Source organism: Galeopterus variegatus, unplaced genomic scaffold (genome assembly GCF_000696425.1).
Source record: "Galeopterus variegatus unplaced genomic scaffold, G_variegatus-3.0.2 Scaffold710, whole genome shotgun sequence".
NCBI lineage: Eukaryota > Metazoa > Chordata > Mammalia > Dermoptera > Cynocephalidae > Galeopterus > Galeopterus variegatus.
The window spans coordinates 49,085-64,882 of NW_007726821.1; the positions used below are offsets into that span (position 1 = coordinate 49,085).

General features: G+C 42.4%; 1 protein-coding gene across 1 annotated transcript; it reads left to right on the top strand.

Annotated features, from left to right (window-relative positions):
- Window positions 1–252: 252 nt before the first annotated feature.
- Window positions 253–8,833, top strand: CCKAR (cholecystokinin A receptor). Its single transcript, XM_008571662.1, has 5 exons — window positions 253–575; window positions 1,248–1,499; window positions 4,742–5,003; window positions 6,843–6,970; window positions 8,061–8,833. The coding sequence occupies exons 1-5, from the start codon at window positions 464–466 to the stop codon at window positions 8,591–8,593; spliced, it is 1,287 nt and encodes a 428-aa protein (XP_008569884.1). The 5' UTR covers window positions 253–463; the 3' UTR covers window positions 8,594–8,833.
- Window positions 8,834–15,798: the final 6,965 nt, after the last annotated feature.

A 15,798-nucleotide genomic window follows, 5' to 3' on the forward strand; every position in this document is an offset into this window, starting at 1 on the left:
CTGGGATGATGACAGGTTCCTTTCTACACAGAGAAGAGAGGTACTGGGCAAGTGTGTGTGTGTGCATTGCATGTGTGTGTCCATGCATGTGTACACGTGGTGTGTGTGTGTGTGAAAGCAGCCACACTCTAAAAAGGGTTAACTTGCAGCCAGATTGTATGTGCTCAGGGCCCTAAGATTGGCCCAGGAATGGGAGGGGTGGGCCTGCAAGGTGGATCGAACTTGGCTTGCACACTAGCTGCCTTTCTCACAACAGGAGTGCAAATGCATGCCCAGCTGGACTGAGCATGGTGAACTCAAGTCACCTTTAGGAATGGCTGAAAAAGCCCACACCTGGAAATCTCTCCCTCCCTGCCCCTCCACGGCAAGTTGCATTTAGGAGACTCTCTGGTCATTAGAGGAATGAGCCGGGAGTGAGCAATTCCCCAGCTCGCCAGCACTTGGTGGGAAGCAGCAGGCAAGGATGGACGTGGTCGACAGCCTTCTTGTGAATGGAAGCGACATCACTCCTCCCTGTGAACTCGGGCTCGAAAATGAGACACTTTTCTGCTTGGATCAGCCCCATCCTTCCAAGGGTAGGTCTCAAAGCTTTTTTTTTTTTTTTAATTCAGAAAACTATTGAATTGAGGGAGAAATCAGCAAAGGCAAGGCTGATAAAGAAAATATAACAGAATCACTGTGAGACTAGGCTGGATAAAGTCATACGTGCAGAAGTTTGGATAAGAAATCAAAGAGCAGAATAGAGTCAATTGTTCCCTGTGGGAGAATTGGGGATTCACAAATAGGACTTGAGGGAACAAAAGCAGTGGGAGGAAGAGCTGAGGGCAGCAGAAAGGGGAGCAAGTGTGCAAGCTGGAACTTACCAGCGTTACAGAAAAGGTGCTGTCACGACAGGGCAGTTGCCTCTTCTTGGGGGAATCCCAGCGTGAAGATGTGTTTAAGCAAAATCATGCTGAGCAGCTGGGAAAGAAGGTGATGCCTGTTCACTTGAGAAGCTTTGTTCTTAAGAAAGACTGGCTCCCTGAGTGCTCCTTTAACAAACCAACCTTTAAAAATCAAATAATTCACTCTCTGCTTGCCTGCCTGGTTCTGCAAAATGTTGTCAGTACAGGAATAGTTGGGTTCAATGATGCACACTCCTGGGGGCAAAAAATTGGCAGGAAATAACTGCTCACTTCGAGCACTAAGGTTTTAACATTCCGCTGTCATAATCTCCGTCCCTGTCTTGTCCCTTTTCCTCTCTGCAGAGTGGCAGCCGGCGGTGCAGATTCTCCTCTACTCCTTGATATTCCTGCTCAGCGTGCTGGGAAACACGCTGGTCATTACGGTGCTGATTCGGAACAAGAGGATGAGGACCGTCACCAACATCTTCCTGCTCTCCCTGGCTGTCAGCGACCTCATGCTCTGCCTCTTCTGCATGCCTTTCAACCTGATCCCCAACCTGCTCAAGGATTTCATCTTCGGAAGTGCTGTTTGCAAGACCACCACTTACTTCATGGGTAAGTCGCTGCTGGTGACTGTTTCCAGAGCACGCCCCAGATCCCACTCCGCCCTAGACCTGCCCAAACCCATGACAGCCACAGCGGAGGGACCCGGCTGAGCACTAAAACACAGAACATCGGGATGTGTGGGGCTTTGTACAAGGACATAAGTGCTGGCTTTGAGCAGTCCTTATGTGTCCCCAGAAATCCATCCCCCATCATACATGTCAGAGGTTCGTTTCTAAGAGTGAGATAAGTTGATATGAAAATATGGAAGAGGTTGATTTTGCTTGCTTCTGTTCAAAGGGAAGAATTCCAAAGTGACTTCAAGCCGTTCTATTCATTTCTAGAAGCCACTGGCTGAATCCTGATCTCTACTCAACTTAAGTCCTGGCTCCTAGGGATGGCGAGGGTCACAGAGGAGGATTCTTTGCTGTGGTTCCTCTTGTTTTCTTAGGGAACAAGAGCTATTTGAAAATCAGTTTCATCACAGCTCTACATTCTTTTTTCAAGATTTACTTCCCAGCCTGTTCCCCCAAGGGCTGAGACCATGTCAGGCAGAGAGAGAGAGAGGTCTCTGCCCCTAGATAAGGAGTTCAATTTGCTTCTGGGAGCTGTGGGCTCACTAAGCTGACCCTGATTGGCTGAGATATGTGGCTCTCTTCCTATGCCAATCAAAATGATAATAATAAAAGTCACAACAGCTAATATTTTTTGAGTACATTTTTGCACCAGATGTTGTAGTAAGTGCTTTTAATTCCATGATCTTATTTTATCTTCCAATCACTGTGTGAAGTCAATACAGGTATTCTTCCCTGTCTCACTAAGGAGGGAACAGAGGCACAGAGAGGCTCACAATGTGCCTAAGGACACACTGCACTAAGCAACTGAGCTGGGACTTGAACCCAAATCAGTAGCCACCACACTGGTGAGCACACTGCCTCAGTTTGACAACTGCTGTGGCTCTCCTGAAGCTGAACTAAAACAAGTCCCTTGGGCCCCTCTGTCTGCCAAATGGCCTTGTCCCTTAAGAACTAGTTGGGAGAGAGGGAGAGGTGGGAAATGAGGAGGGAGTTGTATCTTTCTCTGACCCAAGCCTCATAAAATATGCAGAGCTGAGTTGGAGTAAGACAGTCTTCAATAACCGGAAAGCTTTAAAAGGCTTTATTTTTCCCAACTAAGGAAGCGGGATCCAGCACTGACAAAATGCTGATAAATGACTGACCCTTGTGCTGTGGACAAATAACCAAGGACATGTCCATCTGTGTCCAAGTCCTCTCGAAATAAAAAATAAAAATAAAAGACTTACAAATGAAAAGGATCATTGTTAAATAATGAAGCAGTAATAATAACTAGCATTTTACAGTGTTTTAATTAGGAAAAATAAAGGCTTTTAAAGCTTTCTGGTTATTGAAGACTGTCTTACCCCAACTCAGCTCTGCATATTTTACAAGGCTTGGGTCAGACTTCCAAGGCTTATCTGTATATATCTTATGGTAATACTCATATGATTTGTGAACCTTAGCCCGAGTATGTGAAAGGAGATTTAAAATGAGTGCTTGAATAGTTACACAACATTGTGGATGCCACGGAATTGTTCAGTTTAAAATGTCAACTTTATGTTATGTAAAACTCACCTCAAAACAAAAAGTTTTTTGATGGCAAAAAAGAAAAGCAAGATAATTCTGAAACTATTTGCAATACCATAATGATTTCGTTGGATTTCTAATTCCAGTAATTTAGATTCTTCTGTCAATACTAAACAATTAACATTCATTAAACTCCTAATTTGTGGCACACACACATACAAAAAAAGAATGCTTGCCTGACAGTGAGTTTATAGTTACAGTTGATACATTACACAGAATGGACTGATGGCAAAAAAGAAAAGCAAGATAATTCTGAAACTATTTGCAATACCATAATGATTTTGTTGGATTTCTAATTCCAGTAATTTAGATTCTTCTGTCAATACTAACAATTAACATTCATTAAACTCCTAATTTGTAGCACACACACACACAAAAGAATGCTTGCCTGACAGTGAGTTTATAGTTACAGTTGATACATTACACAGAATGGACTATATTGAGTTTTGGGCTATAGTCTTGGCTTGAAATGTTACCAATTCATTAAAGTAATCTTCACTAAAACACAGCACGTCCTATACCAGAACATGAGTTTTTAGTTAATGGTTCTGGAGTCACAGATGCCATTAAAACTCTAAGAAAAGCTAAGCCTAGCCTCCCTAGGAAAAGGACATTTTTTTTTGTACATAGTTACAGAGAATTAACTTATGTCCATTAACATAGTGAGAATCTAAGGAACCCAGGTTAAAAGCCTCTGCTCCCAAATGTATATTAATTCTGGGATTTAAGAAATCATGGTAAGAGGTAATCAGAAGAATTGACAGAATTCATAGCTGAGGGACTCTAAAGGGAATTTTAAGGGGATAAGACATTATTATAAGACATTATAAGACACACACACAATACAAAAATTGAGAAAATTAAGCTTTTTTGACTATGCCCGAGGATGTGTGTTTAAATAAGGTGTATTTGATATCTTTCCCACTGTAATGATGATGTATGCTCACTCTACAAAATACGGAAAAGCAACAAGAATGATGAGGAAGACCCTAGTCCCCGCACCCAGAGAAGCCTTTAGTTACAGTATAGAGCTGTTCCCCTCCATCGTTTTTTTACTATATTTTTTAACAAATTACATTTTGAAATTTAGAATGTTTCACTCTTAAAAACAGTGTGTTCCAGAAATTTTCAGAAAGAGTCTTACTGCTTTCAGCTCAGATCCCAGTGACCTTTCAGGGCACAGAGTCTTTGAGAATCTTGGGGTTTTAAAGTCAATTTAACCATGAAGATCATGCTCAAAGTTAGAGCTTTTCTTCAGGTTTCTCAGAAATCTCTTCTGTGGGATAGGAACATATTTCATCTCCTTGGTTATTAATTAATGAGCACCTTCAGCCTAAGCAGGAGTTAGATCATAATCAAAGCTCAATAAACTTACCGAAAAATTGGCAATGAGATGTATTTGCAAATACATTTCTTTAGTTGCCCTAAATCCTTTTTGGAACAAAGCTAGGAATAAATCATCTTTTAAAATATACATGCACAATATTTCTTTACACTGTGAGAGTTTTCCTTTGATACCAAACCTGTGCAGCCCAGATATGCTTAAGCTAATGTGCAACTAAACTTTGGATTTCCGAGCCAACATAACTGACTTCTTTGTTCCCGTCACAGGCACTTCTGTGAGTGTATCCACCTTTAATCTGGTAGCCATATCTCTGGAAAGATATGGTGCAATTTGCAAACCCTTACAGTCCCGAGTCTGGCAAACAAAATCCCATGCTTTAAAGGTGATTGCTGCTACCTGGTGCCTCTCCTTTACCATCATGACTCCGTACCCCATTTATAGCAACTTGGTGCCTTTTACCAAAAATAACAACCAGACCGCAAATATGTGCCGCTTTCTACTGCCAAATGATGTTATGCAGCAGTCCTGGTAAGGTTGCATTGTGTTTATTTTTAAAAATACAACTTGATATAATTTTGGAATATTATGAAAAGCTGGAATGTCTTGCCCAGAGTGGTTAGAACATTAGTTTCTTGGCGACTTTTTGAGAAGGATCATTCTGATATCATTCCAGGATAGTAGTGATGGTAAACATTTAGCTAGAGTGCTCTGTTTTAAATGCTGTACATATATTAATTCAATTAGTCCTCTCAAAACCCTATAGGGTAGGTACTGTTATTATGCCCATTTTACAGATGAGGAAACTGAGATTTGAAAAGGTTAAGTTGTCCAAATTCACAAACCTAGGAAGGAGCAGAATCTCTGCTTAACCACTATACAGTATGCTTCTGGATGGTCTGGTGGGGGGTTAGAGTAGATGACTTGGGGAGCTCCAATCGTTTACAGCATTGGAGATAGAGCACAAAGTGAGTCCCAATCCCACATGGTTTTTCCTAGAGCTGCATCTATGGTACCTGCACAGAACACTTTAACAGAAAAATGGTTAAGATTCTAATGCTTAGCTTATTAGCTGGGTGACCTTGGGCAAGTTCACATAACCTCTCTGAGCTTCAGGTTCTTTACCTCCATAAGGAGTTAATAACATGGATATTTAAAAAATCTACCTCACTGGTGGCTGTAAATGAGAGCATGTGTATAAAAATGTCTCTATAAAGGGGCTACACAAATACAGGATACTGTGTTTACTAATTCCAAGGATATTTTAGAAGTAGAGGACTGGACGTTCAAAAACAGCTCAAAACTGCAATCGTCTCTGCTTTCTTTGCCTTCCTCCCTTTCTTTCAACCAAGTAGCACACACACAAAAAGAATTATGTTGCAAATGAGAGGGATATTTTTAAGACTTGAAAAGGCATCTTATCAAAACATGTCCAATTGAAATGAGAAATGGCCCAGCCACCGTGAGCCTCTGACAACTTTATGGCCTAATCATGTAACCTTACACATGCCAGACTGCAACAGTGATTTAAGGGCCAGACTCATAAAGGAGGCTGCAATTCCTCAGGAATCAGACGTGTTTAGAGAAAGCATAGCTCTACCCCACCAGGCACTAAAATGGCTATGCCACTGCACCAGCTTCACAGGGTCATGGAGAATGAGTGCCCATAGCAGTTTTGCCCATAGCTGCTGGATCAGAAATAGCCAGAATACCACATTTTGTAACACTAAGATGGTTTTCCATCATCTCTACATAGGCATTTGATTATTCTGTTATAAAGTCAACAAATGGTATAGTGCAATGCTTAACAGTGTAGGTTGGGTTCAAATGGCTTGGGTTCAAATTCTACTGTGTGTCTTTGGACAAGTTACTTAATCCCAGCTTCCTCATCTCTAAAGTAGTTATTAGGATAAAGGTACCTACCTCAAAGATTATTATGGGAGTTAAATGTGGAAATATATGTGAAATGCCTAGCCTAGCGTGTAGCACCGATAATAGGTCCTTGATGAATGTAAGCTTTCATTGTTACCATTCATTTGGTAATAGTTTTATTGAGATATAATTCATATACCCTTATCGTTTTTAAGCTTTCATTATTTTTAATATATAGACTTGTTTCATGCACAGAATTGCACAAAACTTTGCAATTTAACTAGTCCTTTAGCAGAGACGTTATCTAAAAAAGAAAAAAAAAGTAAAAAAGTTCTAATGACTGAACCTCCAGACATGAAATTTCCAGGGATATTAAATACTAGTAATCGATGTGTTTGTTCAGACCAGTTAAAATAAAGATGAACCCTATTCATTTCCTCCCATTTGATTTTAAAGGCTTGGAGTTGCTGGTTATTGGATTTCTTTTGATTTTATTAGGCACACGTTCCTGCTACTCATTCTCTTTCTTATTCCTGGAATTGTCATGATGGTGGCATATGGATTAATCTCTTTGGAACTCTACCAAGGAATAAAATTTGATGCTAGCCAGAAGAAATCTGCTAAAGGTAACTATCTCTTAGCTGTATTTTGATGCCAAAAGAGCTCAGTTTGTTTTCTATAACTTAAACAGATATACTCGGAGTGTATATAGAGTATATTGGAGATTTCTGAAAGTATTCTTGAGACTGTGTCATAGGCACAGTCATGAGATCCAGTCTATTTTCTCATCTGTAAAATGGGGAATAATTCTTCTCAAAAGGCTGCTGAGTGGAATAAAATGAGATAATACAGACATAACCCAATTATAAGCAGAAAGACCATGTGTGACCTTCTGTAATGCTGCATTCAAATGGACACCCTTCAGCAATGGCTGCTAATTGTAATTCCAATCTGTACTTGTATCTCTCCAAAGGCATTAGGAGAGATTTGATTTATAACCTACAGCCCAGTTTTTTGTTATCTCCTTTCCCCCTCCCCTCTCCTTCCTTTTATTCTCACACTGCAGTTGCCACAAAGCCTCACTTCTTCCCCATTCATTGCCATCCATTGAGCACTAAAATTGACCCCAACACCTTTGTTGACATAACTTTTTTCCTTCTCACTCCACCTCCTCACTCAGCTCTTTATAACTTAGTCTCTTTAGCTTCGTCGATTTTAGCTGATTTTTTTCTCATTATCAAATTGCTTGCAATAAAAGCAATCTGGAAGCTTCCCAAGCAAGCAGGAATATTCCTCCTGGGGAGCTAAAGAAAGGAAGGAGCAGAGTGTAAATATTCATTCTTAATAATTTTTTAATCCTTGAAATCTACATGCATATTACATTATTTTTATTATATCATATATATATATAAAATATAGGACTTTATTAGTTTTAAGTAGCTTTTCATTTGGCGGAAAGAACTATTGTAGATCAATACTTCGCCTTATCAGTGTAGGCCAAATATAGGACTTTATTAGTTTTAAATAGCTTTTCATTTGGCGGAAAGAACTATTGTAGATCAATACTTCGCCTTATCAGTGTAGGCCCAAGGCTGCACATCCAATTCTTCAATTCAAGTTTGGCTTGGCCTCCTAGATACAGGAGGTCGGAGGCTCCATGCCTTCTATCTGGCACGACCCATCCCAAACAGTAAGTGCTGTCACTTGCCCACCCAGAAAGGAAACCGAGCAGCGGCAGCAGCGGCAGATACGAGGACAGTGACGGGTGTTACGTGCAGAAGTCCCGGCCGCCGGGGAGGCTGGAGCTTCAGCAGCTGTCCACCAGCAGCAGCAGCAGGGTCGACCGCATCAGGAGCAGCAGCTCCGCGGCCAACCTGCTGGCCAAGAAGCGCGTGATCCGCATGCTCATCGTCATCGTGGTCCTCTTCTTCCTGTGCTGGATGCCCATCTTCAGCGCCAACACCTGGCGGGCCTACGACACCGCCTCTGCCGAGCGCCGCCTCTCGGGGACCCCCATCTCCTTCATCCTCCTCCTGTCCTACACCTCCTCGTGCGTCAACCCCATCATCTACTGCTTCATGAACAAACGCTTCCGCCTCGGCTTCATGGCCACCTTCCCCTGCTGCCCCAAGCCTGGCGCCCCGGGGGCGAGAGGAGAGGCGGGAGAGGAGGAGGAGGGCAGGACCACGGGCGCCTCGCTGTCCAGGTACTCGTACAGCCCCATGAGTGGCTCCGCGCTGCCCCCGTGAGCTGTCCCCGGGCCTCCACTACAGACCGAAGGCTGCGCGGGCTGGCGAGAAAGAAGAGGAGGAGGAAAAGAAGACGGAAGCGGAAGTGACGTCGGAAGGCTCCATTTCCGGTGGGAACTACTTACCCTCTGCTTTTCATCCTTTGTCCCGTTCAGGAAACGGAAGCAATGCTAGGGTGGGGCCCTGACGTGGTTTCTGGGCAGTTTAAGGCAGGAAATTTTCAATGACATTTACCATCAGAAAAACTGCAGTAGATCAGTGACAGGGGTCCAAAAGAGCTCCTGCCAAGCACATGTTCAAAATGGAGATGTGGACCTTACTGAGCTTTAGAAGGTTCTAGAACATCCAAGGTGGGCTCTCCCTGTAGTGACACATTTCTATGCTCTGCCCTTTCTGCTCATGCAGGACTGTGGAGGCTGCTTTGCCCCTGGGGCGTCCCTCACTCTTTCATGTAGTACTGTAGTCACCTGTCTCATGATGACCGCAGAGGGACCAGGAGGCAAACCCTCTCGGGTCATTTTTTGATTTTTTTAACTTGAGGTTGGTCAAGGACATTCAGAGACATAAGCTTATGTCATCATCAGAATAGCATAAGGAACATTGTCTGAAAAATAGAATTTAAAATTGAACGTTTCTAGAAAGAAAAGAGACTCCAAGGCAGGTAGCTGATGGAATGCTATATAACTGTAAGGAACGTTAAGTGGCAGAAGGTGAATACTAAGATTTTTCTTTTATTTTAATGACATATATTGCTTAACTTTTCCTTTATATGGTGATGGTGAACTTAATAACTCATTTGCCTCAGCTTAATTTCTCATATTCATCTACAGTTCCTCTTTTCCAGAAAGACCTCCAGGTACAAAGGAGAGTTATGTGTTATTGTACCTGGTCAAGGGTGACATGAATAGTCAGGCCCAGAATCAGAACTCGCATACGTGGAATCAGTTAACAAACAGCTTTTCAATGTCAAAGCTATCAGTGCTTTGTATTTGCTAATAATTGGTTAACTAAAATATAATTGTTTTTTATGTATAAGTATACTCTTCGGTGTGTTTTTAAAAAGGTGAATTGTTAATGGGTGTTGGAATTCAGCAAGTGTTATTTTACATTCCTTCATAACAATTCGAGTTTTGTGTGAACTTTGTTTCTGTGCAGAATTAGTATTGAAATTGCTCTCCTCTAATTTAGAAATCTCAATTTAAAATAAGATGTGAGCTATACATGCAGATACCAGGAAGTGCATTTCTGGAATAGTACATGTCAGTCCAGTCCACCAGCACTTCTTTCTCTCGTTTGTTAGTGTAACATCGTCCTGTCTGCTTAAATAAATTAATGTGGATATTTTTGACGAAAGCAAGTTTATGTGCAGTGTGATAAACAAACAAAAAAGAGAAAGTTCATAGCTTCCTGCCTCCAAGCATCTGAGAAGAAGTGAGCTTTTCTTTTTCTTGTTTTCATGGGGTCATGACCATCCATTGATCTAGGCCTGACCCTCTGCGTGGGACAAGGGCCAGTCATTTCAACTGTCAAAAAAAAAAAATCAATGTGAAAAGGGGAAAGGGAACAGCGGCAAGAAGTGATCATGAATAGGGTGACAGATGTTGTATACTTTGACAAGATGTGTGTCACATTTGCTTATTAGCGGGGAAATGGTCATGTGCTAATTGAGAAGAAATTATTGGGGGCATAACTATTTATTACACGGGACTTTTCAAGCCAGACTCTTCCTCAGACTGCAATCTAATTTTACTAGCTGTCACCAGCCATCTCAGTCAAAGACTTCAAGGTAAAAATTCAACTGACTAAAATGCACACTGCTAAAATGGTAATAATAAAAGGTGTAAGAACTAAAAATGTCCCCGATGTGTGAGTAAATCATACATTATCTACAACTTTCCTACCCAGAGAATAAGTCCTCCCCTCTGACAGTGTTAGCATATTAAATGGATATAAATTAGGTCCCCATTATTGGGATTCTCTGGAATCTCCAAAGGCATGTTCACCTAAAAATAAGGTTCCCAGATTTAGCTAATGAAAATACAGATTCTCAGCTAAATTCTAATTTCAGATAAGCAATAAATAGATTTTAATGTGACTATGTCCCATGCAATAAAATACATCCTGTATTTTATCTGGAAACCCTACTTTAAAATATTTTAGAAGCACATAAAAAAATAAACAAAACTCCCCGGATATGGAGCAGTAAAATGCCTCTGTTCACTAAATTTATTGGGATGTCTTTCACATAATGGAAGATTTATTTTAAAAAAGAAGAAAAAAGCTATTAACTTTCAGAATCTGTATCTAAACATATCTTCGGGATGGTCTAATTTTACTCTTAAAAATTTTTTTTTAATGTAATGCTATTCTTACTTTGTTAACTGCCTTTATTTCATACTAAAGTAGGTTACTAATTTGAATTTGAAATAAAGTGGCCAGTAGAATTAAGAAAACAAATTTATCAATTTTCTGGTATTTTCATATGTCTTCTAGAAGCTTCTATTCATCACCAGAGTAGTTAGAACTTGAGCATTGGAATGGAGTGTTGTAGCTTTGCTCTTTAATTAAATCGTGCACCTCTGTGGCTTCTTGTGCCCCGGTCACCATGGCCATCTCGCATAATAAACTGGTAGTGGTGAACAAGTGTGACTGTATTTCTGCGGTTTGGTTACACCTGTCCATGTGTGATTAACAGATGTCCCCTTCATTCAAGATGTAATCTTCATGAGTCACAGAGAGCCATTGAATCGCCATTGTGTTTCCTTCTTGTGTTTTGCCCAGGACTCTGCACACTGTGAGTGCTCAATAAACATTGTGACTGACTTCTGTTGTGCGTTCTGTACTTTTGACAGCCTCTCTTTCTGTCCACAGCTGTGCCTCTCCACAAGGGTAGACACATTGTTGGGGGAGAGGGATGGTAGCAGAATTTCTAGAAGACTTTTTCCAACTCTGCATGTGTCCCCACCCAAGATTCTGATGGGTGGGCAATTGCTGTGACCTCTCTCTCCCCCTTTTCTCTCGTCCTTGGTGTGTGTGGGGGGAGGGAGTGAATGTAATCAAAGATGCTCTGCCTATGAATGGTGTTAAGACGCAGATAAAAGAGGGTTGGGAACCACTGGTCTATTGTAGCCCTCGGTTTAGTTCCTCCCTGTCCTCGTTCCCTTTAAGGAGGACCATATAAAACTACCAGCACACTTCGCAGATAAAAGAGGGTTGGGAACCACTGGTCTATTGTAGCCCTCAGTTTAGTTCCTCCCTGTCCTCGTTCCCTTTAAGGAGGACCATATAAAACTACCAGCACACTTCTAGCATATTTTTCTTTTTTCATGGCTGGCCAGTACAGGGACCCAAACCCGTGATGTTGGTGTTACAAGGCTGCACTCTACCCAACCAAGCTCACCGGCCAGCCCTTCAGCACATTCTAATTCATGCTAAAGTACCCAATTTGCTCACCAGGGCTGCTCAGTGTTATCAAAGCCCACATGGCTCCCTTGGCCCTTCCCTCCCATCCATCTGCTCCCCTGCAGGACCCCTCTGGGAGCCTTTCTGGGCCACCCCCAACATATGCCACATCTACTTCCTCCCTGTCAGCTCTAAGCATGGCATTTTCCTCCCTCTGCTTCCTTGGGTTGAATGTTTCTGACCTCTCCAACTTCCTGGACCCCCCAGAAGTGGAACATAGCTTCCCGGTTTCCTAAACCTGCTCTCACACCTGAGGATCAGCCCCACAGCTCTGTGCCCCACTCCAGCTCACGGCAGCCCAGCCTGGGTCAAATTTCAGCTCCTTCTTCCTGCCCAAGAAGAGAGATCACACAAGTATACATTATCCAGCCCCTAGCATTGCTCATAGTACGTTAACAGGTGCTCAATAAACGTTTCAGGAACGGGGTGGATGAGCGAGTGGATGACTAAATGTGAATGGGGTTGTTCCATGATGCCTCTCCTTCCCTGGCACACCTACCCAGCCAGAGGCCTCCTGTGCAGAGCGTGCAGTCATGATTGATAAACGGTGATGTTCATGGGGCAGCTGCTTTCTGTTTCCAATCATCCACTCTTTAGGTGATGTCCACCAAATCTTGCTTTAGAGTTTGCTGAATAAAAGCCACTTCTGTGGGTAAAGAGGACATACTCTGGACGGGAGATCCGATCTCAGCGCTGTCACATGTCACACCCCCTCCCTGGGTATGAGTTTTCTCTTATGCAAAATGAGGACGTAGGGGTTGTCCTTCTGACTCTGATACTGTGTGATGGGTGGGGCAGAATTTGCTATCCTTTTATTATTCCACACCCTCCCTCAATTTCCTTGGCTTCCCACTGACTTTGCAATCAGAGAAGCTTCTTGACTCCAGAGCATATGACCACCTCTGAAGAAGGCTGCTGGGGCGAGAAAGAAAAGGACCATTAAGGAGACGCTGAGCTCCCGACCCCTTCTAGATCACAGCCTTCCAGAGCAACTTCAGGGAGGCTCATCCCAGGGATATCAACCCCATTCCACATAGTGTAGGCAAAAAATCCACTCCAAAAACAAATTTGGCCTAGGATTGAGAGGGGTCATTTATTAAAGCCTACTCTATATAGACATTATGTCACTGGTAACAGCAGGGGACAATAAACACTCGTAGAAGAGATGAATGAATGTTACATGTGGTTTCTTATTTCTCAAAACCACGTGTGCAGCATCATTTTCCTCATTTCACAGGTGGAGAAATTGAGGTTCAGAGTGGGTGGTAACACATGCAAGGTTGGCAGCTGTCAATGACAGTGGCAGGATCAGGCTCCATTCCAATTCCACCAGGCTGCTGTTGAGATTAGGGGACATTCATTAGTCCAGGTAATCAATAGCTATTTAGTTTCCTATCATGCTTTACAACCTCTAGTCCTTGTGCTATAATAACCCTGAGGAAATCAAACCCCTGTCTTTGCCTTCTCCTCCCTCCCCCCAGAGACATTTGGTTCTCACTCTGAGCTTCCTGAATGTGGAGGATTTCAAAGCTGGATTTACGCACTTGTGTCCAGGATGCTTCTATCCCTGCTTATTTTTAGAAGGAAGATAATATACTTTGCCATTTCCCAGAGAAGCCAAGAGATGGTATCAGTAAGTGAGGTTTCACCTCTTTGGCAAATTATCAGCATGATTAAGGTAGATCTGTCTTCTTGGAATCAACAGAAAGGAAACAGATACAGGCCAACTTACTCATCAGCCTGCAGTGTAAAGCTTCCCGGCTCTCCCCTTCACCTGTTTACCTTTTCATGAAGCCCCCCTTTCCCAGTGAAATGTGCAGATCATTGTCTCCAGGATGCCCAGATGTCCGCCCCCCACCCCCACTTCAAACTCACCATATCTGAAATGGAACTAAGTATCATATCCCAGACCACTTCTCTTCCTGATTCTCCCTGACTGCTAATGGTACTCTCACTTTCCCAGATTCTCAGGCTCAAAATCTGGCTCATCTTTTGAAAGATGGTATCAGGAAATGGTGAAGAACTTGGTCTTTGGAGTCAGAAAGACTGGAATTCATATCCCAGGTCTAACTAGCTGTGGGATAGCACGCTAATTACTCAGCCCCCAAGTCTTAGATTCCTCATAGTACTTATTTCAAAGGGGTTTTGTGAGAATTAAATTGTATTACATAAAATTGAAGGATATGAATATTAAATTTTAAATGATATTAAAAAGGATACAAAAAGGGACTTTTCCAGACTCAGATTGTGGCTACAGACAAGGAGTGACAAGTTGCCCAAGATTCCAGAGAGAGGGACTAGATGCAATCCCATGACTTGCTAAGAGACAGTGAAACCTGTTCTTCCACACTTATCCCTTCACCTTTCTCCTGCCCCTACAAATATAAATGAGAGAAAGAGACACGATGTCTTTGATGAAGGTTATCCACTGAGCAGGTAGGGAATTCTGTGCCATTTTCCTCTTCCCTCACCATGGAACCAAGCAAGGGAAACTCCTAGAGACATTTGGAGAGGGTGGACTTTTTGTCAAAAGGGGAAACTGATATCTCACCCTTCTTCCCATGGGACCTCAATTTGGGGGAATAGTTCCAAGGAAACTGGTGTTTCCTGGATTCAGGGTTTGTTTGTGGTCTCTAATGTTGTAAAGTGTTAAGAAAGAGCCTGGCTGGAGCTGGATTTCCAAGGATGGAGAGTGTCTTAGTCAGTTGGGCTGCTATAAGAAAAATATCATAGACAAGGTGGCTTAAACTGTGAGAAATACAGTTCTGGAGGCTGCGAAGTCAAAGATCAAGGTGTCAGCCAATTTGGTTCCTGATGAGGGTCCTCTTTCTGGCTTGCAGATGGATATCTTCTTGCTGTATCCTCGTATGATGGAGAGAGAGAGAGATTTCTCTCCTGTCTTCCTATAAGGGCAATGATTCCATTCATGGGGGCTCCACTCTTACGACCTAATTATCTCCCAAAGGCCCTACTTCCAAATACAATCAATTGGGGATTAGGGTTTCAACATATGAATTTTGGGGATATACAAACATTCAGTCCATAGCAGAGAGGCAAAGAGTTATGGTTCTATGGGCCCAGTAGACATTGCGGAAAGTAGCCAGGCCTGGTCATCCTGGGACTGAGGGAAGTCATGTAAGATGTTCTACCAGAGCAGGACCTGGCTGGAGAATGCATCACTCACATCAGAAGATCATGCAGTATTGAAGGTCCCCACAGAGTGTGCATGGGACAGTGGAGATCACTGAAAAACCTACAAAGTTGCCCCATAAGAGAAAGAGCCAGCATTTGCACATCTGAATGACAAATGTCATTTGACCACTGAAGAAGAATCACAGACAACATCACTTTTGCCTCCTTACCACTTACCCCTCCTGCCACCCTCAAAAGGAGATGGAGCCAGAAAGAGAGAAAAAGAGAAAAAGACACCAGCTTCTTCTCCCTGCAGATGTCTTGCCTGGGACCTGTCTGACTTAGAGGAAAAGAGAGAAGCTTCATACTGAATGTGAAATGAAAGGTTGATTTATATCATACTAAATACCTGAAGACAAAGTTGTTCTGATGAAGAGATGAAAGAGAAAGAAGTGGGAAAACCTATGGGATCTGTTGGTAGAAGAAAAATAAAGCTATTTCCTGACTGTTCCCCACCTTTCAATAAATGAGCTTTATATGAAGAGTGTCTGGCAAAACACTAGGTGCTTAATGAATGACAGCCATCGTAAGTGGTATCTAAGACATCCATT

Bases quoted from the DNA above. Each gene is read 5' to 3' on its own strand.
- CCKAR (XM_008571662.1), top strand. From the start codon at position 464: ATGGACGTGGTCGACAGCCTTCTTGTGAATGGAAGCGACATCACTCCT. The intron at 576-1,247 runs GTAGGTCTCAAA...TCCTCTCTGCAG, and splicing joins TCAGCCCCATCCTTCCAAGG to AGTGGCAGCCGGCGGTGCAG. The intron at 6,971-8,060 runs GTAACTATCTCT...TTGCCCACCCAG, and splicing joins CCAGAAGAAATCTGCTAAAG to AAAGGAAACCGAGCAGCGGC.